Source organism: Clupea harengus, chromosome 22 (genome assembly GCF_900700415.2).
Source record: "Clupea harengus chromosome 22, Ch_v2.0.2, whole genome shotgun sequence".
Lineage (NCBI taxonomy): Eukaryota > Metazoa > Chordata > Actinopteri > Clupeiformes > Clupeidae > Clupea > Clupea harengus.
The window spans coordinates 23,016,904-23,041,868 of NC_045173.1; the positions used below are offsets into that span (position 1 = coordinate 23,016,904).

The window sequence follows — 24,965 nt, forward strand, 5'->3', positions numbered from 1 at the left end:
AACGGATTCTTCTTAGTCCTACAAAGTGCAAGTTAAACCGCAGATGTAGAGGATTAATACTAAACAAATGACACCATAGTCTAAACTGATCTGCAGAATAGTGTATACATAGGAGATGTCAATGCAATAAACGTACCAACAAACTTTTAATGTGAGTTTTACACATTATTCATTTTATTAGTGCATTGCCTTCCATCAACAGTGGATCAACAAGGCATGGGCCCCTGAGATTCTGGGTTGAGTTGATAATGATAATAGCCCTTAATGGCTTGTGCTATTATCTAGCTTCATGTATCGCCTGTTGACAGTGGCGCAAATGGATGGGACAAAAAAAACCAAGTGTACTGCAGAGCTAAACATGCGACCTAAGAGTTCTTGAACATAACTAAAAGACTTACAGGAGGTTCAGATATAAGTAATGGGCTGTTCAACAACATGGTATTTCCTCAATCATTTCAGTTGTGTGGTCTTACTGGGTTGCACATTTTTGTTTCCATACTGGTGAATACAATAAAAAATGCATACTGGAATATTACGTAGACCTTTACATTCCATTGAATTTATGTTGTGATGAATGTCTCCTCCATGGAAGCAGTCGCTCGGCAGACAGCCGGAAGAAGTGCTTGGGTTTATGTATTTGCATTGCTCTGAAATTTATAAAAAATATAATAATTATTACCCCAAAAAGCAAATTGTGATAAACAACAGTATGAGCATTTACAATACGTACTGGTTGTACAAGCACGAAACTTGGTTTGGTGTACACTTTACAGATACATATTTAAAATAAGGATGGTTGTGATGGTTTTATCGAGGTCTTAATGGGTGTGGCAAAGCAGTGCCTGGAATTGCACAGGAGGGACTTTCCTTTAAGAGCCTAAGGATCCGGAGTGACCTAAACCTAACCCTAAAGTTTCATCATGATGGAGGTCCTGGGTCAAGGTGGAAAGGGAAAGGTAGGGAACTTATCGAGACTAAATCAGAATGGAGGGTGGATGATGGGGCTGCTATCCTCTGACCTCCTGCTCTTCAGTTCCTGCTCATATTTCTCCAACTGGGCCCAGAAACCTGGGTTTGGCTCCACAACTGAACGGGCATCCTTCACAGTCTATATTTATGAGGGGGAGAGAGAAAGATGGCATTATTCAAGCCAGATTCCACCACAAACACAAGGCTGTGAACATGCTTCAAAACTATCATCGTTGTCTATACTATTTTGGAAAATGCTGTACATATCTCAGTGAATTTGATCTTCATAACAGCATCCTTCCTACCTGAAATGCCTCTGCCAAGGAGAGGCCCTGATGCTTCATTAGGTAGGCCACGCAGATGGTTGCTGAGCGACTGCGGCCATTCTTACAGTACACAACGCTGTGTCCGCCCCGTACTGCTTCAGTGGCAATAGCATCCGCGCACTGATCAAAGTACTTGTATAGGTCCTCATTTGGGTCATCGAAGACAGGGATCCGGACCGTGCTGACATGACCAGAGGGAAAAGGTTGCTGCCTAGAAACATTGATGCAGAGGGTGACTGCCTCCTGCTGGATTAGCTCAGTACTGCATGCTGACCGGGCATTGCTGATGAGCAGGCACTCTGTGACCTTACACAACTGCAGCATCTCTCTTTCTCACTGAATGTGGGTTACAAAAACATGGACGACAAGCAATAACGGTCATTTAAGCTGATGCCTGTCTTTTTCTCACACATTCATTCGCTCTCTCTTTGTATGTCACAATCTCAATACACTGCACACAGGCACACACATTTTCAGTATATTTTCTGTACACAGAACTACACTAACTCACGGCCGTCAGATGAGTATGCAGATACACAAGTTCTTCCTCTGAGGAAGGTGACTTGAGAACTCTTCTGGCTTCATAGCAGGCTATATTTACTGCAAAGGACGGTTCATACACAGAGGCTTCCTCTGGGTCCTAATGCTAAGGACTAAGTGTTAAGTGATGCATTACTGCCATACTGAAATACACTGTAGGACGAGGAAATGACAAACAGGTTGTTTTTACAAAGTAGCCTCTGGCTCATTGTGCATGCACAATATGGGGAGGAGCTTGTATTGGGACAGGAGCTGAATACACAACAACCATGAACCAATGCAAGTAGTGAGCGAGTCGATAGCCTACATAATGGGAGGTTCAGTCAGAGATAATAAGATCTGTTGTGTAAATGTGAAAACATCTAACCTGAGATGACAACTCTTCTGATAGACCCATGGCCGGTTTCGTTGTGCTGTCCTTCATGGTGGCGTACACATTATTGTGTGCTAGGTCCTCCCACTTTCTTTTTAGCCATGTTCCTAACTCCTCCCCTCACATGGCCTCTAAATGCGGCACATGAGTATATTTAGCTTTAAAGTCATACTTTATTGTAGCATTTACAATATAACATTTAGGTAGGTGATGTGGAAAGCTTAATGTTTGTAATTGTTTCCATATGTAAATTAAAAGATGAACGTTGGCTCAAGAGAACCCATAGGTCATTTCTTTAATGTTAAGTAAATAGGTTATGTTAAGCAGAATATTTTAGGAGATAAAGTTAAATATCGTTCAAATAAATACTATCAGAAGGTCGAGTGTTCTTCTGCAGTCAGTAAAGGGCGAACGATACTAACGTAGACAAATAAACGTTTATGTCTATAGAATAGGTTTGTAACCGCCTTTAATCCTCTCTGCTTACACAGTGACGTTGATTCTCCCGCCGTATACGTAATGATGTCACACACAGCAAGAAGATGTTGGACAGCCTCGAGTCGGAGGCCATGGGCGACTAGCAGTAGTGAAAATGTCGAAGTGGTACAATTAGAGAGATTTGTCTGATTTACTCTTACAGGGAGCGAGAATACTGTCATCTGCCCAAGGAAGAGTTGTGTTTTAATTGTAGGTAGACACAACCCTGGATATTGTAGGTGAGTTCGTCAGCACCGACTTGGCTAACTAACGTTAGCTAGCTGGAGAGAGCTGATGAGTCGAATGGGGCGCCATTTAAACGTGTTGCGAGAAAAACACGCTGAATCTCTTGAGAAAATGATAGCTGTGTTCTTGTCGAATAAATAAATCCCCTTATGCATTATGTTGCACCCAAAAACTACTGTTCCAACCTTGTATCGTTAAGTAGTGCGTGATTCTGTGTGCTTCTGAAGCCATTTGCTAGCTGTTAGCTTTTTAGCAAGCCAGTTAGCTAACTAGCTAGCCATTGTGGTTAGCACGGCAACCGAAACAGGAAAAGATTCTCAACACACTTGCTAAAACTCCCCGATTAAAGGTGTAGTTTAGCTTGGAGGTGGTCAGGTCATGTTAAATCGGTCGTTGAATTTATTCTGAACTCAAATTTCCATAACCACCACATTAATAGAAAATCAGCGTAACTTAGCTGTGTTATTCTTGTACTGTTTTAATTGATCAGAGAGCTGGCAATCATAAGCTTATGGTTGTAGTTTTACGGTAGAGTCAGTTAACGTTAGTTAGCTGCTACCGAGATGGCAAGCACATCTTTGTAACATTTAAGTTATCGAAAATAGGCTACTGCTTGTTGGCTCAAACTATTGAGATTTGGACATTTTGCAAGCCAAGTTAACTACTTGATAAAGGAAACCACTTTACCGTTATTTAATGGTTTACAACGGTCAATTCGGTATTTCATACTTAACGTAACCGCCCGAAAACGTGGACGTTGGTCTTGTACGGTAGTGTTTCTGTTGCTGTCAATTTTCTGTCTCAGTTCTTTTTGTAATTTCGCCGTCAATCTGAATTGTTTTGAACACGATGACACGTTCACTCTGGAGAATGCCTGTACTAGGTCTTTCAAATATTTATGTCGATAGCGTTTTATCATCCCCGTTTAATTATTGTAGGATTTTAGCGATGTGTTTACCTTTTTGTCCTAAGCATCATGAAGGCAACAGGTTTGCGTTAACAACCTTTAGTGGACCTATTTAGGTATAGACATGCATGTTTAAATCCTGTCCTGATTAAGCGGTAGTACTATCTTACCTGTTTGCCATCCATATGGCACACATTGATAATGGCTCAGTTTGGTCTATATACCAAATAAACTATACTATACATACCAACAATACTTACTTTTCCCAGGTTATCCATTCAGGCTTCCTTTTTTTGTTGTCTTGGTGAAGTATTCCATGCTGTGTATTACAGTTGTTCAGAACACTTGGGTGTTGTGAAAGCAGTGAATATTTGGTTGCCACATTTCGGCACTATGAGAAGTGTCAATGTTTGCAAAGCCATGTTTTTTTTTTTTTTTTTTCATTTGAAGTGTTCTCATTGTAAACCAGCTGAGAGCAAAGCATTGAGGGCACTGGTATGTGGAAGTGTTGATTTATACGTGTGTATGCCAATGTATTTGGATGATATGGACTGACACATGTGCTGCAGTGGGTGGGAGTTGTCCTTGTGCTGCCTTTTCTGCGGCTACTTTTTCGACCTCCCTTTACTGTTTTGCAAATGAAGCACAATTGTTGCGAACACAGACAGTGCATACTGGTTTAACTCAGTTTGGAGCTTGTCCAGACGTTGTTGGAAAAAATGTACTGTATAATAATTGTCCTTAATTGTCTTATTTGCCCTATACAATAACAGCTTTGGCTGTTAGTGCATGCTGCACTATTCCTTGGTAGGTTTACCTGCAGCTTCGCTCTCTGTCTGTGTGCTCTGCCTCGCACGGGTGAGAGTCACCAGGGACCTCACAGGTCTATTCAATCCCGATCCTTGGGTCGTTAGACGATAAGAATGATTCTGTGACATAAATGTGATGCCTATCAAAACGCTTATAACAAAATCAAATGTATAATGTATCAGTTCCAAGTGAATTTGTCAGCCCTTGTTAAAGGTGCAGTGTGTCGGATTTAAAGGCATCTAGCGGTGAGGTTGCAATTCGTAAGTGGTGATATTTAGAAACTGCTTTGAGTCATATTTTTGCAGACTAAAGTCACAGCTTCCTTGGACTTTAAATTATGAGTTGTTGGCTGACACAAGCTCGAAAGCTGATCTTGGTAACGTCACCAGGTCTTTCGGTGCCCAAGCGTAAAATTACAATCCTGGAAGCAATTAGCTATTTTTTTCAACGTTAACATGGGGACAAAAGTTATTGTGTGAAGGTAACTATGGCCATGTTCTAACTAAAACTATCAAAACACCAAATTGCATTCATATTGGTAGGCTAAATTACTAAATAAAACAGGCAGCTTCAGCGTCACTCTGAAAACATTTGTCCCTCATCAGCAATTCCATCTTGGAAAGGACACACCAATGTTTATCCTTGTTTTCTGCTGTTGCCTGTCCCAAGTTTGAGCTTATTTGACTACGAGGAATTTCACTCCCCACTTTTTCTTGTGCAATTATGACTCTCCATTTGTCAAAAGTTGGGTTTCTAACTTCTCACAACACACAATGTAGATATGAAGGGCTCATTCTAAGCTAACGAAAACACAATAATTCATAGTTAAAGGTGATTATACACAATTATAATAAATACTGTATTCCCTTTCTGTTAATAGATCCCCCAAAATACTACACACTGCAGAGTGCATTTTAAATGCTAATTACAATTACTACAGAACGGTTTTGCCAAAGTGCATTGGTTTGCATGGTAGCTGGCTTTTATCAGTGCCGACTGTGATGTTAGACTGTTCTAGGAAAATGTGTCCATTGTTAGTTAGTTTCAGAAAAAACCTCCGTTATGCCTTTCTACATTTCTAGCATTTGATGTGGGTCTTTGGGAATATATAATATATATATATATATATAAAATAAAAATATATATGTATATAAAATAACTTATCCTAATTCTATTGTCTACCACCATGTGCTTTAAATTGAACTGCTGTGCTTACATACAAAAAAGTCAAAAAGTAGCTTTATTGTCAATTACTTTGCATGTTAAGACATACAAAGGAATCGAAAAAACGTTTCCCACTCTCCCACGGTGAAACATATAAAGTGCACACGCACAACAACAGATAAGACAAGACATAGATATACATATAGATATAGTTATAAACATACAGATACATGTACAGCAGCATAAGTTTACTTTAAAGTGAGGTTATGGTAGTGCAAAAAAAGTGATAAAAGTGCAAGGGACAGTTTTGTTGCAGAGTCCTGAGTGATTTTTCGGATGAAGCATGAACTTTGGGTGTCTTGTAGTATGGTAGTAGTAATAACACCAACCAGTTAGGCCACTGGTGAATGTCATAGAAGGGTTTCAGCTTAGAAACCAGACATGGCAGACTGTTGTGCATGTAAATCTTCATTCAGAATAATGATGGTAGTTGCTGAATGATGTCATCACGGGTATTTCACACTGTATATGTACGTTCTGAGTGTTAACAAAGGAATCCTGTTCACTCACCGCTTCTCCTCAATTTCCCCAGATTTCCCAGACTCCGGTAGTCACCATGGCGACAGAACTCGGTTCCCCGCCACGGTTCTTTCATATGCCTCGGTTCCAGCACCAGGCACCACGGCAGCTGTTCTACAAGCGGCCAGACTTTGCCCAGCAGCAGGCCATGCAGCAGCTCACGTTCGATGGCAAGCGCATGAGAAAGGCCGTCAACCGCAAGACCATCGACTACAACCCCTCCGTTATCAGATACCTCGAGGTACGTGACATTGAGTTTTGGACAGGGACAGGAGCTTCTTCTGGGAAAAGATATATATATATATATATATATATATACACACACACACACACACACACACACACACACACACACACACACACACACACACACACACACACACAGTAGATGAAATCTAGCTGAAGTGGAAAATGATGTGCAATGGAGTTTTCTTACTATGAACTCTTGGTACAATGCACTCTCCTGTAGACTTACTGGAAGGTTTGGGGAAGTTCTGAAATTAACCTTTTAATCCCAGGACCAGAGAGGCCCTTGTTAAATGTAATTTTCTCTCATTTCTGCAGAATCGGCTGTGGCAGCGTGACCATAGAGATTTCCGCGCCATCCAGCCAGATGCAGGGTGTTACAATGATGTGAGTACATGCGCAAGATAAAACTCTTAGTACTCTGATCCATCATGCAGTTTTGTGGCTCAAAATCATTGCTTTTGGCATCCTTTCAATTAGATGATGAAACATACACCTATAATTTTTGAAGCAAATGAATTGCATGTAGGTATGCTGACATCTATATGGATAATTGAGCCATGTTGGTAGTTCCTAAAAGTTATATTTGGGTCACACTGAAACTAGTTCAGCTTTAAATTGTATTTATTGTCACCAAGGTATTTGTGAAGTTTTTGTCGGACCTTGGTGCTGCTTGCAGGTTTAGGAGCTGAATGACTGAGTGCAGAGTTTTGTTGTTTCTCCCCCTGGGATGCTCAAAGGATATAACTTGTGTTGTTTGTTTGCAGCTTGTGCCCCCAGTGGGTATGCTCAACAACCCCATGAATGCAGTCACCACAAAGTTTGTCAGAACGTCCACCAACAAAGTGAAATGCCCTGTGTTTGTTGTACGGGTAAGGGATTACCTTGACATTTCCTATTCCTGGAGTGGTTCATTTTGTAACTGTTAAATTTTACTATTTGATAAAATGTTTTTTTTTTATATATATATATTTTTTAATGCATCAGTGATTTGAGTCTTACTGAGAATCACACGGTTTGATGAATTCCTTACTTTGTTCCTACTTCCAGTCTCACTGACTCTGCCCTCCTTGTTGCATTCTGTCATTTTTTCAGTGGACCCCAGAGGGCAGGCGACTAGTCACTGGGGCCTCCAGTGGGGAGTTCACGTTGTGGAACGGCCTCACCTTCAACTTTGAGACCATTTTACAGGTAAATGTCAATTTAGCTGTTTGAAATATGTACCAAATTCTTCACGTCCTTAATATTCTATGTTTTGTATTCACCCAGATTTTCTGTGCTTGCTGTTCATGTGGTTAAACCGGGTTTTCTGTCTCTCTCCCCCAGGCCCATGACAGTCCCGTACGGGCCATGACCTGGTCTCATAATGACATGTGGATGCTGACTGCAGACCACGGCGGCTACGTCAAGTACTGGCAGTCCAACATGAACAACGTCAAGATGTTCCAGGCCCACAAGGAGGCGATTAGAGAGGCCAGGTCTATACCAAATCTACCATTTTCTGTAGTTAACACAAGCCTGTTAGTGACCCTGCAATGCCATGCATTTGCCTGTAGGGGGCTCCCTTCTGTGCTCCTTGTTCTGGTACATTCCTCCCTGTGCTGCCCTTCTGTTTTCATGTCCTGGATGATTGACGGATGTATGTGTGTGCTGTCGCAACACTGCACTGATTTATCACCTGTGGCTCATGAGTTATTATTATTATTATTATTATTATTATTATTATTATTATTATTATTATGTGTCTTCATTTTTTCTCTACATAACTACTATGTACAGAAAAGGTTTATTTTCACATTCTTTTAAAATAAAGAATTGACATCTATTTTTATAAAAAGGTTTTGACAACATCTTGGGGGGGGGGGAAGCACACAGGCAAGGATTGGCAGTCTTGAAATGACAGAGGGACAAAAAAAAATCCTCTTTGTGCAAAAACAATTTTGAAGGAAGTCTGCTGGGACCTCCTCCTGAAAGGACACAAATTGTTCTCTTGGGTGCGTGGGAGTCTCGTATGCACCATTAGTTCTCATCTGAAACTCAGGTTTTCAATTCACACTTGAGACTGACGCATTCCATAGCCACCCCCCACCGCCCCAATGTTACTGGTGGCAGTACCACACCTCCAGAGTCCCAGGTTTCAAATAAAGTTTGGATCTTTAACTCTTTCAGTAAATAAATGCCATGAAGTAGCGTATTCAGTCAAACCGCATATGCTAGCTGGATCACTATTAACCGGCATATGCTAGCACATGGTATCTGGGTCACAGACCACTAAGTCCCAGTGGCACTCCTATCAGTGTGGTTGAATCCTTATCTAATTCCAGACACGCCACATCTCTAGCAGTGTTCAATAAAAGTGACACAGGTTTTTGAGATCGCACTGTAAGTGCACTACCCCACCTCTGCCCTGGTTGCAGTAACGACCCATACTGCTATATTCAGTGTATTTTTAATGCAATGTTCTAATGTGTATGGTCCTTGATTTTTGTTTTTGTTTATTTTAAACAAAAAATAAAATGCACAGAGCTCCATAGCTTGAGGTGAGAGTACATATTACCAATAGTTACCAAAGAATAGTCCTTGATGTGTTTGGTTCCGAAGTTGTTTGGGCCTTGGTTCATTAGAAACCATTTACAGTAAACACTGCAGTAATGAGAGGATACAAGTGCAGACGTGAGCGATTTATTTATATGAACTAGATGCTTGATTTTGGGATTGTCAAGAAAGGGGAAAAAATATTTGGTTAAGTAGCTGCTTTTGCTATGGCATTCTGTGTATAGCTCTGGACATTTGGTTGTGTTAGACTCTACTTGATAGTCACAGTGTGTGCTCAAGGTCTAGAGGGAACATGTAGTTCTGGTTGTGATCACTTGGTCAGATTTTAGGGTAGGATTCGTTTGACCATAGCTTTTCTGTGGAGGGACAGTAGTTTAGAGTTGTCTATTCAGACTTGAGTTGAGGTTCTAGATACATTTAAATCCGTATTAAGAAGATAAAAAGTAAATGACCATTGTAAGTTGTTCAGCAACAGACATTGACCTCTGGAATCCAAGGGGGCAGCTCACTGCTTCTCTCTGGTAGCCGTGTTGGCAGAGAAGTCAGAATCGGGTGCTTCCTTGATCTTGGGGTGTTGAAGCCACCAAAGCTGCTTAGTCCTTCTGCAATGTTGATTTTCTCCCTGCTGTGTCTTCAGTTTCTCTCCCACGGATAATAAATTTGCCACTTGCTCTGATGATGGAACTGTACGCATCTGGGACTTTCTCCGCTGTCACGAAGAGAGGATTCTTAGAGGTATGTTTCTGTTAACTGATGAGAGATGTACTGCACCTATTATCAATGTAACACTGCCATGTCCTCCTCATGCACTTGCGGGTTCACTGGCAAACGGTTGCACTCGGGTTCACTCACAAACACAGTTGCAGCACATACATCTTCACATTCTCTCTTATTTCTGTCTCTTGTGTGTGTGTGTGTGTGTTTTTTTTTTTTTTTTTAAGGGAAACAAAAATAACTGCTGGGGAAACGAAATGAAAAACACCCTCACACCATCTTTTCATGCGTTTTGCTTGCATTGGTCAAAGGGGTTGGTCATTAGTACCAGTCTTTTTTTTTTTTTACCATGTCATGTCATTTCCACAGGGCAAGGTTGTATTTGCAGAAAGGTTCCGATGTGTTTCCATTGCCAGTTCAGTTAGATCTCTCTGGATGATGATCCATTCATGAGAGACTATCCTCCAAGTGTTTTTGTATGTAGCAAATCTTTGGATGTCATTGAGGGGGGGAAATGACACTTGAGTGTTATCTTTTGCACTGCAATAGACTATTGTAGTCTAGATGTTCTTGTTCTTTCCTTACCCGTATCCTAATACTAAATAAAGTACAACATAATAAAGACTTTTATTTTACATGATAGATTTCCTTAATGAACGATAAATACAATTTGATTTAATTCTATTAAGCATTAAATTGCATAAGTTGCAAATTTAGATAAGCAAAGTTATTTAATACATGTTTTAAGCATCAGGATAAACTTTTTTGCTTGATGTGTTTAACTTTTTTGGTAATCTGCTTTGTGATGTACATGTGTACTCTTGAAAGAAGCCCTCACTTCACAGCCGTTCCACAAGGTTTTCTGTCAAACATTTCATGTCTGAATTAATCAATTTTTATGTCGTATATTAGGGTCTGTCGATAGGACCCACGGAAATAAAACGCATTTTATTTATGTGGTTTCAACTCAGCTGAGGGTTTTAGTCAGGTTATGGCCTCTTGTCAGTGCTGTACCTTACAACTTTGTCAGTAACCAATTTTCTAGCTGCCCTTAGAGATTTGCAAGGTGAAAGCTGCGTTTTTGCGACTCCACCTTATGTTAGAGCCTTAGGTTATGTGGTTTCATGTTAATGTGGTGCTACTTTGCTGAAGCCACCCAGGTATGTCTAAATTGTACTAGTTAGTGGGCCAGTTGAATTTTTCTGAATTTTTCACCTGTTAGCTTGGATGGCATGCCAGTTTCATATCCAGTGCATTGGAATAATGAATGTGTGGGATGTACGTATCTCTCGGTACACTTAAACACAGGTATAACTGCACTCACATGAGTGGTTTATGCAGGTAATACCATACTGCCACACTTTAATATAAGGTCCTCTGGATGTCCTCACTGTACTTGGTAGTTGTTGAATGTTCAATTTCACAATCATAAATAGGGGGGGGGGGGGGGGAAATCAAAAGAATATGTGTGTGTGTGTGTGTGTGTGTGTGTGTTTATTGAGGTACCCGCATGCCGCTTTTTTTTTTTTTTTTTTAGTGCTGTTTAATCCGAAGGTATTTAAATACCTCCCAAAACCTGGACGTTTATTTTGCGTGTTTATGCATAACAGAAATTTGCGATTAATTGCCTGATCGATTGTTCCATACTCATGTCTGTAGACGCATGACCTTGAAAGTGATGGGATCAGTTTGTTGCTGCAAATGGCTTTGCAGACTTAACACACATTCAGCAGGGAGATGAGGTGCTGATTTTTACATGGCTTTAAACAAATCAGTACATGTTACAACACACAAAGTCAGTGTAGTTGCTCCATATTTGCTGGCCTCTTCAATTAAAGTAGCATAACGGAAGAATTGCTAATCGCTAACGAGATGCTAGCGGCTAAAACTAGCGAAACCTCTTGAAATGTGCTTACTTAGACACTATGACAAACTAGTTAGTCAACAACTGTCCTAACACAGTCAAACATCAAGCAAGTGCAACACAAGACAAAGTAAGACGGCAAATAAGCTACTTACTAGTTTGGCAGACAGTAGAAAACGGGCAGCTTCAGGCAAACCTACATAACTAAGTAATATGCCTACGGACCCTGGTTTGGCACAGAAGCGATTCTCCATATTAAAAGGCATTGTAGTGCCCCAATTTTTTTTAAGCTGTTATTTTAAGGCAAAACTGCTTATCCTAACCCTAAAGTACAATTACTGCATAATGCCACTTTAAAGCAATGTTTCTGCTAGTTTTGAAAAACAGCACCCCCTTTTGGTCATGTAAAGCAACTGCCTAGAGCTAGCTAATCCACTGATGATGTCAACTGTGGCTTCCATGTCTGTTTTTCATAGTGGAAACTTTTGTTAGTAAGGCAGCAGATTCACGTTACATTACCTCATTCCTCAATTTTGGCTCAAAAAACATGATCTGGTGCATCCATCTGCTTTAGCTAGCTGTTAACTATAACTAACATAGTAAACTTCCTATGTGGAAGTCTATGACCACTCTAGTGATTTGTACTGCAAAGTTAAGTTCAACAGTTTTCCAGAATTCATTGTATTTATTCAAATGTATCTAAATAATAATTTATGAAAGGTGTTAACTTTCGCATTCCCTTTAACTTTACATTTTCTTTACTGTAGTACTTTCCCCGCGAGTGTAAATTGTTTAGTATGTTTAAAGCCCATCCCACACTAACCTATACAAATTGGACCTGATCCAGTAAATACTTAAACCATAGCCATAGCCTAGTTTTCTTTTTCGGAGCAAAAAAATGTGAACAACCCACCTCAAGCGTGTGTGTGTGTGTGTGTGTGTGCGCATTCATTTGTGTACAAGTTCTAGTTGTAGAAGTATCACAGAGAGGTTCAATCACATTGTGATAAAGTGCAAAGTAGGTGTGAAATGCATTGCCCATGTGTACTCTTGGTGATTACATAACTGCTTTGGCTAGGTGCCTGCACTCAGATAACAGATGCTTCACTCAATATATCCATCACACCCTCCATAGATGCCCTAATTTTTTCGAATGGAATCATATAATTGTGGAGACACTGGATGTGTTCTCTAATGAGATATTCCTGGTACCCTCCCGTTTAGTTTGAGTTTGAAAAAAAAAAATCCTGATCACTGAAAGATAAAGTATTCTTTTTTACCACTCACACTGGCTCATATGTATCAATACCTTTTCAGAGAGTTTTCAGGGGCTAAGAAAAGGATCGCTTACAGAGTTATGTATTTATGTGGTTGAGGTTTCCTATAATTGACCAAAGATTTATCAGCGTGTACAGTTAGCCAGTCTTTGGCTGTTCCAGGTGGTTTCAGATTCTTTTAGTAGGGTTAAGTATTGGCAAGAGTCTGGTGATTCAATACGGGGGGGGGGGGGTGTGTGATTCAGTATGTTGCGATACTGTAACCAAGGCGATACATTGTGAAATTTAGTTCTAAATGGTATAAAGAGCACACCACCCTATGCATGTGGTCTGAATCTCAGTTTCCCTTTTTATGTTAGAGTGGAGAAGTCAAATAGATTACAACACTGTCTAGTAATCAGGGGTTTAAACTCTAAATGCACCACTGTCTGCCACTAATCTTTGCATGTAATCAATACAAAAATGTATGTGGTGTTTTTGAGAATAGATACAGTATCACAAAACAATACTCAAGTTTATCGAGATTTTTTTTTAACACCCCTTTTTTCTAGAGAGGTACTCCTCATAAACATTTTTGTTATAGCACCACTTAATCAGGTAGAAAAGACCTTGAGCAACCTCTGATTATTAAACTCTGTCTCAGATCATACTGATTGTTGCAACGCTAATGAAAGACAACAGAGTTCCTTTTTTTGTTTTGTTGTTTTTAGTTGTTCACCTCCCACACAAACACTTAGTTCTTCAGAAATACTGAGGTCTATTTTGATAGAGGATGTCTGCACAGGCAAAAGGTTGTTGGCATCAAATTAAACCAGTCAGAGCTACAGATGTGAGTAGAATTATTATTTATATTATATTTTTTATATTACAGCAAGACACAGGAACTCTTAACTCTGCTCAGTGATTCTAAAGCAAATGAATTAGGCCAGTGTGCGACATTTCATATTGATGTCCCACAACATTTTCAGCTCAGCGAGGCTTCAGTTCTTTTCTGTGGTTTTGCTGCTTCTTGGAAAAGGGTTTTCTTCTTAGATTTGCCCACACTCATAAAGGCGTCCTTTCAAACACTCTAATCACTTAAGCCATGTTCCATTCCCTCATGTTCATTTTGTAATGGGCATTTGTGACTCACAAAGCTGACCTCACCAGCTTTACTCAGAAGTTACATGCCACCTTGACCAGCATTTCTTAGTGCTTTTCCAGGGGCCCACAGCCTACCCGATCAAATACATTAAAATGACTGTTCTGTGGTGAAGGGATCAAGTGTGTACAGTACATTTGTAACAGAAAGAGGCTTGTAACATGCAGTAGTAGGGGTCTGTCTATTCAGCATTGTGAAGCACTGAGGGTAATTTGCATGTTAACAAATGATGGCTGCTGTACTACAAGTAAAACAAGCCAATATCTCGCCTCTTGTAAAGGTTAAAATGAGATCCACTCTCAATGCATTTTCTCAAATATGTGGTATCAAAAGGCCAGAAGTTTTAACTGTTAAGATCTGATTACCTGATCAGTTCTCCCCCTAGTATGTCCATTTCAATGTTATTTGTGCCAGTCTCCATCTCTGTCATGTACACACACTCCCTCTCACACTGACTCATTCACAAATATATACGCATACATACATTTGCTAATTACAGGACAATTGTCCAGCAGCATACATGTGTGCTGTTGTGGTGTCCTTGCATAATATTATACTCCTCATGATTGAATGGAGCAACTGGAAATTGAATGGATCCCTTGATTTGAAAATGTGCAGCGTATTTATTTTTAATTTTTATATATATATATATATATATATATATTTATCTCAATCAAACGTAGCAATCATAGGGCCTGAGAGCTTGCAAAGGTGTTCATTTAAATTATCTCTACTCTCCTGAGGCCGATACAGTGTAGGGATCATTACATGGAAAGCGCTCTTCATTTCACAGATGTCTCCAAATGCATCTAGACACCAAAAACATTTTCCACCTATGATAATAATAATTAATGCTTCATTCTGTTCACATACTAAGTGCATTCATATCTATGTTTTATAATCCCTGATCTTTTCAGTGTGTTTACTGTAACCATTGTCAGTGTTTTGACTGTGCTGGACCTCTTGCCAACATGGATGTACAAGCATTTCTTGCTATCTTGGTCCTTAGGTCACGGAGCAGATGTGAAGTGTGTCGACTGGCACCCCACCAAAGGCCTGGTGGTGTCGGGAAGCAAAGACAGCCAGCAGCCCATCAAATTCTGGGACCCAAAGACGGGACAGAGTTTGGCCACACTGTAAGTTACTGTCGGGGCCTATTGCCCATCCTCAGTTATCACAGCTCTTCACACAGATATGAAATGCAAAAGTAGACAGTCGCTAAATTGCTAAAACCAACGAGAGAATCAGACTTGACATTGTCTTAAAGCTTGATGATTTAAATGGAGGAGAAATGTAACACCCTTGTTTAAGCGGTGTGTTAATTTATCTGTGTTTTTGCAGTCACGCCCACAAGAACACAGTGATGGAAGTAAAGTGGAACCTCAATGGCAACTGGCTGTTGACGGCATCACGTGACCATCTGTGCAAGCTCTTCGACATCCGGAACCTGAAGGAAGAGCTGCAGATCTTCAGAGGCCACAAAAAAGAGGCCACCGGTATGTCTGGGGCCAGTGCAGCAAAAAAGCATATATGAGCTCGTTCGTGTTTATATTAACTGCAGCATTTTGCATAGTGTCATTGTGGATTAGCCGAGTATGTGACTATGCTCATTTAGAGTTATCCCGATGTGCTGTACACGTTCTTTTGTGACATGTTTTGTATGCTTTTTCTTGCCATAGCTGTGGCCTGGCATCCTGTTCATGAGGGCATGTTTGCCAGTGGGGGCTCGGATGGATCCCTGCTCTTCTGGCAGGCGGGGTAAGACGGGTGGAAATACAAATCAACTAGAAGAATTCAGTTAGCTCATTTTTTATATCAATAACATTCCTCAGTCCTTCTTGTGCTGTTCTTGAAGTACCCGTGTCTTTTCTCTGTTGCCAGGGTGGAGAAGGAAATTGGTGGTATGGAGATGGCACATGAGGGCATGATCTGGAGTTTAGCTTGGCACCCACTGGGCCACATCCTGTGCTCTGGCTCCAACGACCACACAAGGTTAGTCTCAGCGGCTGTAGATAGAGAACTGTCACACAATACAGTAGCAAGGTTTACATCCTAGGGTTAGTAGTTCTCCCTTGGGTTAGTAACGGAATTCAGTCATTACTATCTCAGTACTGATACTCAACAGTAGTAGTATCTACTTCTATCTGGTACTTTGAGTAGTGTTGTTCAGTGACTACGTAATGTAAAAATTGACTGTCCTCTTTTGTCCTCAGTAAATTTTGGACCAGAAATCGGCCAGGGGACAAAATGCGCGACCGGTACAATCTGAACCTGTTACCAGGGATGTCAGAGGACGGTGTGGAGTATGGTGAGTGTGTGTGTGTGACAGTCAGAGGGATTGGAAGGTATGTGGTCTGTGGGTGGATGGTGGCTAACCTGGTTTGTACTGTGTTGGCAGATGACAATGAGCCAGACAGGATGGCTTCCATCCCTGGCATGGGAATCCCAGATCAGCTGAAAGCAGCCATGGAGCAAGAGCAGACTAGTAAGTACTAGTGTCTCTCTCATTTCTCGCTCTTTGATACTTTCTCTCTCCCCTTGAATGGCTCACTGCATCATTTATAGCTACTGAAATGCATTGAGCATATAATCACCCCTGGCTGCTATGGTGCTGCAGAAGAGCCAGCGGCTGAGGCGGAGATGACGATCCCAGGGCTGGACTGGGGAATGGAGGACCTCATGCTGAAAGACCAGAAGAAAGTTCCCCAGAAGAAAGTGCCCTACGCCAAGCCTATCCCAGCCCAGTTTCAACAGGTACACCCCCCGGACTAGAACTCTACACTGTCCATGTTTCTTCCTTTGGTTCTCGGTGTACAGCTTGTGTTGGCCATCATTGCGCCGTTGCGGTAGTTCTCTCACACACTCTGCTATCTATCTGCCAGCCTGGTCAGAAAAACAAGGAGCCTGCCCCTCGCTCCTGGCGAGATGCCCAAAGAAAGGAAGGATGAGAAGAAGGCAGATGGAAAAAAGAAGACCCAGTCAGAGAATCGAACAGGAAATGGCTGCCCTACAGTATAGCAACCCAATGTGCTGGAGGTGAGATCTCTTTCTTCCGCAACATGGTCTCAACCACACACACAATATTTAAATATTTGGCAAACGATAAATGATGCAGATTTTATGTTCAATATTTTATGTGTAACTGCCCGATTTCCTGATGGATGGCTTCAGGTTTTAATGTGATTCTTCCCCTTCTTCCCAGCAACTAAAGATTGAGCGGATGGCTCAGCTGTCTGACCAGGGCATGCATCCCTCTGGTGGTCAGCCTGGGTCGATGCCACCTTTTCCTGGCCAAGGAGGACCGATGCCACCCCCTCCTCACAGCTTTCCCCAGAACATGCCCCCGCAGCAGATGCCCCCACCCAACATGCCCCCCATGGGTCCAGGGGGGATGCAGGGCCCCTTCATGCCTCAGGGCCCCAACATGGGACCTCCAGGGCCACAGGGCCCTCCGCAGGGCATGATGGGACCCCCAGACTTTCACGGCCCCCAGGGCATGCAGAGGCACCCGGGACCTCCGAGGAACATGGGCCCACAGGGGCCCCATGGCATGCCGCCCGGCCCACGAGGGATGCAGGGGCCTCCTCCTGGAGGGATGCAAGGCCCGCCGGGTGGCATGATGCCTCCACGAGGCATGGGGCCCAGAGATGGTCAGGGGCCGCCGCAGGCAGGCATGATGCACCAGGACATGCGCGGGCCAGCACCCCATGGGAATATGATGGGCCCCCCCCAAGGGCCCATGCAGAGCAACATGATGGGACCTCCTTTGCCCAGTCCCCCCAGGACTCATGGCAACATGCCAGGCCCCGGGATGGGCAACATGCATGGCATGGGAAACATGCCAGGGCCCCCACCTGGGGGAATGCATGGACAGGGACCTCCGGGCCACATGCAGGCACCCCCTGGTAACATGCAAGGACCACCAGCCAATATGCAGGGACCTCCTGGAAACATGCAAGGCCCACCCCCATACATGCAGCAGGGTAAACCAGGACAATTCAATCAGGTAATCAGACCAGGGCCAGGCCAGAGTCTCAAAGTTTAAAGCCATGTATCAGCGGTAACCTTTTATAGCTCCAGTAATTTGGTGTCTTTGCCGCTCTTGGTAATCATTAATCTTCTTTCTATTCCAACTGTGTATGAATCTTAACGAATCAAATGGTGTTTTTCAGGGGGGGCAAAATCCTGGCCCACAGTCCATGATGCATGGCATGGCACAGCAAGGACCCAACGGTAAAGGTGCTCCTCCGCACTCCTGTCTCTTGTCCTTGTCTTATGTTCCTTAATCTTTCTAGACATGCATTCATACATGGTCAAAAGTAAACAATTTGTCCTTTTTTCCTATTTCCTCTTTTGTTTCAATCACATTGTCCCAAGAAGATGGTCCTCGTGGCCCTCCTAACCACCACTTAGGTCCACCGCCTGATCGTCAGGGGCCCGGTGGTCCAGGGGGTCCTGGCCAGGGCTCTGAAGGAGGGGGGCAGTACTGGGGTGACTCCAGAGAAGGTCGCCGTGGACCCCCCGAGTTTGAAGGTTCAGACGGTGGCTTCCATGGGCGCGGGGAGGAGGGCTGGAGGAGAGGCGGCTCGGAGTACCAGGGAGACCCCAGGAGCCACCGAGGGGGTGCCTGGGAACTGGGAGGGCCAGGAGAGGTACCAGCGTGATGGCGAGTTCAGGGGTCACGACAGGTAGCTTGCCCCTCTCTCTTCTATTTTGTGTGGTTATGATGGTTTGAAGTGTCCTGTGATCCCATGCTGCTGCTCATCTGCAAACTTCCACACGCACACACACGCAACGCACACACACACACACACACACACACACACACACATACACACACACACACAAGCCTGTAGGATGGCACCTTTGGTCTGCAGGTTTGATGGCTATGAGAGCCCCGGGGAAGAATTTAACTCAAGATAGAGGCATATATATGACGGGTCAGTTGTTTGAAAAAGACTGCTTTGAACGTTAGCACTCCTCTTTTGAAACACTGTAAAACTGATCCTGCACTGCACTCATTTAATTTAAAATCAAATCTAATTTACGTCTTAGTTCTCTGGATCTACTGCACCTCTTCGGCACCACCACATGATCACCAGTCATATAAAACCTGAGTAGTTTCCTGTTTCGATACAAACTTTTTGGGTGAAGTTGTGTTGTGTTTGGTGAAGTGTTTCTAAATGGGAATGACTGCTCTTCTGCGCAGGTTCCGGAGGGGAGCACCAGGAGGCCCCCAGGGACGCGGCAGCCGGGGCTTCCAAGACGAGTACGGGGCAGAGGAGGGCTTCGAGCCCCAGGAGGACGCGGGCCAGGGCTGGGAAAGCAGAGGAAGAGGCCGGCCGCGCGGAGGAGGGCCGCCTCGAGGAGGTTAGTCAGCAAGCACAACAAACTTTTCCCTCCATTCTTTACCCTCCGTGCCCCTCCTCCTCACTGGCAGCAGTAGTTTAGAAGTCCAGTGCGACAGGCTACCATGTGTCCTTAACACCAGCACCCGTGTCTCTCAGCCTGCATCCATCTTTCAACTCCACTGGTGTTTGGTCTCTCTTATTTTGTTCCCTTCTCCTCCCCTCGTCGTTTCCTTCTGTACCTACCCTGCATGTTTGCTTGCCTTCAATGGCCCGGAGTGTAGCCGCACATTGTTAACGGGTCATCTTTCTTCTCAGGAGGTGGAAGGAAGGGCTTGCTCCCCACCCCTGACCAGTATCCCCCTCACTATGAGGGAGGAGGAAACCAAGAGGGCTGGGAAGGGGGTAGAGACCCAGGTAAACCTAAACGCTAAGGGTGCTTTGTGCTGTGTGCCATAGTGTGTGTGCCGACAGCTAGCATTTTCTTTGGGGGGGCTAGGGTAGTAATGCAGGGCAATGTTGTTGCATAAGATGGCAAAGATGAAGATAATTTAGAGAGGGTGTTGGTTAAGCTAGGGCTATTTCTTACAGTCTATGCTTGAGCTGGTGCTTTACTGAGACACAGGGATCACCCTTGGGAGTATGGAGTGCTCTGTTCTCTACCAGTATATGCTTTTTTTTTAATTTTTATTACATTACTTTCTCGGCTAAAAGTCCAATCAAATTGAAGACCATCTTGAATGTGTGTGTTCCGGCTGTATGTGCGTGTGTTTTTGTGTGTGCATGTTTGATTTGTGCCTGTGTGTGTGTGTGTGTGTGTGTGTGTTCTGGCTCTGTGCCTGTGTGGATGCATTGGTGCGTTCAGGTCACGAGGCCTACAGGGAGGGTCCACGGCAAGACCACCACGACAGCCCGTCGCCTGCTGGCCGAGAGCGCTCCTCCTCTCTGCAAGGCATGGACATGGCGTCCTTGCCACCACGGAAGCGGCCGTGGCATGACGGCCCGGGCGCCGGTGACCCGCGTGACCAGGACTCACCAGGGGCAGGCCCAGAGGACAGAGGAGCAGGTGAGGGAGAAATGGCACTGCAGCTGCTGTGGTGGATCTTATTCGTTTGTTGCGTATGTGGTCCTGTTGCATTGTTTGTTCTGCTGTGGCAGTAAAAATAGACCGTCATACTAAGAAGGCATGTACTGAATTGAAAAAGATGAATGAGTGTTGTATGTGTGGTGTAATGTTTTTTTGTGTAGATAACTTCAGCTTCATAGCTTTTTATGATAGTAGTGTGTCTGTATTGGTGACCTAACTCTGTGTCTTGGTGACTGTCTCTCAGGTCGACCACCCCCACGAGAAGAGGGCGGCTATGGACCCCCAGGGCGTGGGGGCAGAGGAGGCTGGGGCCGGGGAGGCGGCTCAGACAGGGGCGGAGGTGGCCCCGGCTCGGGACCCACCACAAGACGAGGGTCCATGCGGGGGGGGCGCGGGCGATAGGAGTATGAGAGCCCAGGGCTCGTGAAGACAGGGGTTAGAGGTGCCCCTGAAACACAGTCACCACAAATGCCCAGGGCTCCGACATGCCCACAGCCTCTGACCAGAGGTAGGCGAAGGGGTATTTATTGGACATGTGATATTCACCCCCCCCCCCCCCCCCCCATCTCTGATAGGGCGACATGATCGGTGTGGCCCCATCTCTTCACTCTGACTGGTTCCTCACAGAAGGTGATGGGTGTGTCGGACTGTTGGGCTCCTTTGGCCTGTTCGTGATTACTGAATGAATTGAAAAGCTGAATTACGGTCTACGGTCTCACCGCCCTATCGCCAGAGAGTCATGTATCTCTGCATCTAGCAACAAGCCTCTGGACGATGTTCACCCCCTCACTGTAACTGTGGTACTAAGTCGGACTCAAAGCTCCACGGCCGTTTGTTTGTTTGTCTTTTTTTTTTTTTTTTTTTGTGAGTGTGCGTGTGGGTATTTTTCAGCTGGGTGGTTATGGATGAGTGAGCCTGAGTGGTGTGGTGCTCTGATGTCTATCAGTCACATGATGGGTGCTTTCATGTCAGAACTTGTGTATGATGCAGAGCATGGAACAGCTCTCATGGCGGTCACCATTCACTCCCACCCCCACTCCACTCCACCCCCTGGTGGCTTGCCTGTGTCCTCGGGAGCACTGGCTGACTGACTGGTGGTCTAACCACTCTCTCCCTGGGCTGGTTTGCACCCTTGAGACCTCATCCCTGGCCTGAGCCATATCCATCCAGAGGAAAGAAATAGAACGGTGTCCTCCCTCATGACTCAGACGTGAAAAGTGTTCCTCCCGGGCCTTGATGCTGAACGATGGAGCTCTAGTCGTTTTTCCGTCGGCTGTCGACTCCGTCTGTTCAAATTTTCCTTTCTGTATAAAATAATGGAACAAAATGATTCTGTAACATTACCAGGCTACTCTTGAGAATCAAGGCTGCTGGCTTTGTTTCTAAATGTACAGTTTGTCAAGAGATTGTCATCGTTCTGTCCTTTTTTTGTATGAGACTACAATAGAATTTGTGAAAACTTTATATAAATCCATTGGTCTGTTTTTTTTGTTTGTATTTTACCATATAAAATGCTGATGTTTCATTGATGAATAGAAGCCATCCTTTGGATCAGATGAGTGTAAATGAACCTTATGAGACTGCATTTGTCAGCTAGTGCTCCAAATGTCCAAATGTATACACCCTCTTATGTGGTGCGGTTGTCTGCAGATTGGATAGTATTACATAATTCATTGAGATTTCACCAAATGAAGTGAAGGAGGAAAGATAAGGTTGAGAACTAGTAGGCCTTACTCAAAAAGCTGTTCCTCATTCTTGTTTCACATCAGCCTTACATCATGCGGCTGCACATTGAGGAAACGCTCAGTACAACTGGGTTCTCAGGTGGGACATTATAACGTTTCTTTCTAACCAGTTGCGAAGGTACTCAAGCCTGAACTAAAAAAAATATCAGTTGGGTGGTAAAAATAATTTGGTAGAGATCAGGTTGAGTCTTATGGTAGAAAAGAGGTTGAGAACGTACTAAAGCTTTCAGATCAGCGGGGTATGAGTCAGCTTGAACACATTCTCTTGACATTCCACACAGCCTCTCAAAACAACAAAAAAACATGAACTCCTTGGACCTTCTCTCCAGGGGACAAAGTCTAGGAGTCCTAATCAGTAGTTCTGGAATACAAGTTAAGATTTTGGCCAGATAGCCCTCTTCACGTTCACAGAGGCCAAGAATTGAGACCAAAAGATTAGAAGGTAGACAACAGTGGTCATGATAAAGGCTAATCAAGCGAACACGTACATCTTGAAGGCGTAGCTTAACCGCAATCTAGGTGCATTCTAACCTGTGAACAAAGACCTTTCAACTGTGTTTCAGAAACGGGTAATTCCAGTCTTCATTACCATGCTCTCAAAAAGTCACCACACTGAGATTCAACTTCTCTCACCATCACAGTTGCGGGCTTCATGTAAACAGTAAGACTAAGACTACAAGACTACATTTCTTCGCAACAGGAAAAGCAAAGCCTGGAATCAGAGTTCAGACAATCCATACATCAAAATAACTTTGAGGCTTAAATTGTAACTTCTCCCCCAGCTCTGAGTCCAACTACATCCACTGCATAATAAAAAAAAGGCAAAATGATGGGCAAGGCGCAGAGGAGGAGGAGGGGTCGTAAACTCTGTGAAGGTGTCTTGAGCAGTAAATGAGAATGAGACTCATTCACGCTGGGGGAGGTGGGCCACTCATTTCATGACATGGATATGTACCAAATGGTCGTAGCTACGTCAGTCTCAGCCTGGCAAGGTTCAGGATGATTTTAAAGAGACCATTATGAGCCATTTTCAACCCATATTTTTTTTAATAAAAATATTAACACCAGCATTGTGTTTCATCACAGTTCAGTCATATCATTTAGTTTACAGCTGAAAAAAAAAACATTTTTTTGGGTGCACTTACACTTAAATAGTTTACTGGAATGTCACCAAAAATCGCTATCACAGTTTCTACAGTTCTTGCACAGGTGTTAAGCAGGTTTGACATGCCTGTCACAAGACTTCTTTTAAAGCCTGGTCCCTTTAATAAACAAGACTGCATCGAAGTTAACACTAAACATAGCTCAAGTGTTACAAAGTTGCTATGAGAAAAACGGGCTATGGTCCTCGAAAAGGGTTTTATTACCCTATGATGTAGGTATTAAAGAGAGTGTCAATGTAGGCTACCATCCGATAGAAGAGCGCACGGCGTTACATTGTCAGACAGTCCACTTCAAAATATAATTGGTCAGATTGGCATGGTTTTGCCGGTTACAGTTCTTTTGATGGCCGAAACTGCCATTCCACCAACAAATCGCATCCCTGCGGTTCCACCAGGCAACAAGGCGACTACATAGCCCACGATCGCGGCAATCTGAAAAGCCGCTCCCAGTGCAGTAAGTAGTGTGCTATGGAGACTGAGAGCAGCGTAGAGAGTTCCACCTAGAGAGCAGAGGTAAACAACTGCGCCAGGCGTCGGTGTCGCGATGAGCTTGCTGGGTCCTCGTAGTATCGCTGCGCCGAGGAGAGCAAAAAGAGAGCCCAGAGACCAAAGAAGCGCAAACTTCCGCGCTTTCAGCAAGAGTAAAGGTGCATACAAGGCTGAGAGTCCAAAGCACAATGCCGAAAAGAAAATACAAGTCCCAAAAGCAACGAGCCTCTGCGACCGGCTCATACCCGGCAAACAAGGGTCCGGTTCGGAAGACCATGGCCAGGAAAATCCGCTGCTCGTCCCTTGGCCCGTAGATCCGCGGCCGCTAGAATATGAAATTGGACTTGACCACCTCCCAAACCAACTCCCGGGAGCTGACGCAGGTTCATCTATGTCTATTGTTGTGCTGGAGCTGGACTGAGATATCGTTTTGGCACCTTTTGACTGCGCCAAGTAGTCTTGTAACTGTCGATTCAACTCAGCCATATTACTTCATAAGTTGTTGTCGGAAGTGGAACATGGATATAGGAAGACCTTCATGATAACAGGAAGTTGTCAGTTGATATGCAGCAGTCACAAAAAGCGACGTGAGTAGAGTTGTCGTATTATGATGACGCATAGGGCACAACCAACCAAAAAAAAAAAATCCCTACCTTTTTGCATCCACACATGTTCAGTTATACTTTTTACTTTTGTGAAGTGCCTGGGTATCTTTGAACGGATCTTTATGAGATGTTAAATCGTTAAAAATGATCATGGCTCCAGTAATTATGTTATGTATATATATTTAAATTTCTATTTTCTATATATTTGAAATGGCCTAATAGTCCAGGCAAAGTAGCATTTTACGACAGACTAATTGTAAAATATTTTTTTTCAGCATAGATAATTTCTATGAGGTGTCCAGAACAACATACTAAAAGTCCTAAGAAATCCTAGTTGAG

General features: G+C 43.5%; 3 protein-coding genes across 4 annotated transcripts; 1 reads left to right on the forward strand and 2 right to left on the reverse strand.

Moving 5' to 3' along the window:
- Positions 1-152: 152 nt before the first annotated feature.
- Positions 153-4,926, reverse strand: dusp28 (dual specificity phosphatase 28). Of its 2 annotated transcripts, none has more exons than XM_031559545.2 (4): positions 4,099-4,926; positions 1,275-1,631; positions 1,020-1,108; positions 153-647 (listed from the first exon to the last, which is right to left on the reverse strand). In XM_031559545.2, the coding sequence occupies exons 2-4, from the start codon at positions 1,617-1,619 to the stop codon at positions 545-547; spliced, it is 537 nt and encodes a 178-aa protein (XP_031415405.1). In that variant the 5' UTR covers positions 1,620-1,631; positions 4,099-4,926; the 3' UTR covers positions 153-544. The 2 variants fall into 2 exon arrangements, with proteins under 2 accessions (XP_031415405.1, XP_012681848.1); XM_012826394.3 differs by lacking the exon at positions 4,099-4,926 and adding an exon at positions 2,203-2,428.
- wdr33 (WD repeat domain 33) lies at positions 2,694-22,088 on the forward strand. The gene is given in 23 exon segments (XM_031559392.2): positions 2,694-2,924; positions 6,405-6,632; positions 6,956-7,024; positions 7,405-7,509; positions 7,733-7,828; positions 7,964-8,115; positions 9,831-9,928; positions 15,199-15,325; positions 15,531-15,685; positions 15,869-15,947; positions 16,071-16,181; positions 16,403-16,497; positions 16,588-16,674; positions 16,807-16,972; positions 17,090-17,174; positions 17,176-17,216; positions 17,361-18,195; positions 18,362-18,428; positions 18,570-18,816; positions 18,818-18,877; positions 19,399-19,559; positions 20,403-20,603; positions 20,869-22,088. Coding segments are annotated over 22 exon segments (3,399 nt in total). The 5' UTR covers positions 2,694-2,924; positions 6,405-6,428; the 3' UTR covers positions 21,027-22,088.
- Positions 22,089-23,417: 1,329 nt separating this feature from the next.
- Positions 23,418-24,586, reverse strand: sft2d3 (SFT2 domain containing 3). Its single transcript, XM_031559543.2, has one exon. It carries the CDS (start codon positions 24,505-24,507, stop codon positions 23,839-23,841), a length of 669 nt encoding a protein of 222 aa, XP_031415403.1. The 5' UTR covers positions 24,508-24,586; the 3' UTR covers positions 23,418-23,838.
- Positions 24,587-24,965: the final 379 nt, after the last annotated feature.

Excerpts from the sequence above, each read along its gene's own strand:
- dusp28 (XM_031559545.2), bottom strand. The coding sequence starts at position 1,619 with ATGCTGCAGTTGTGTAAGGTCACAGAGTGCCTGCTCATCAGCAATGCC. Across the intron at positions 1,109-1,274 it reads CCTTGGCAGAGGCATTTCAG|ACTGTGAAGGATGCCCGTTC; the intron begins GTAGGAAGGATG and ends TCATAAATATAG. Across the intron at positions 648-1,019 it reads CAGGAACTGAAGAGCAGGAG|AGCAATGCAAATACATAAAC; the intron begins GTCAGAGGATAG and ends TATAAATTTCAG.
- sft2d3 (XM_031559543.2), bottom strand. The coding sequence starts at position 24,507 with ATGGCTGAGTTGAATCGACAGTTACAAGACTACTTGGCGCAGTCAAAA.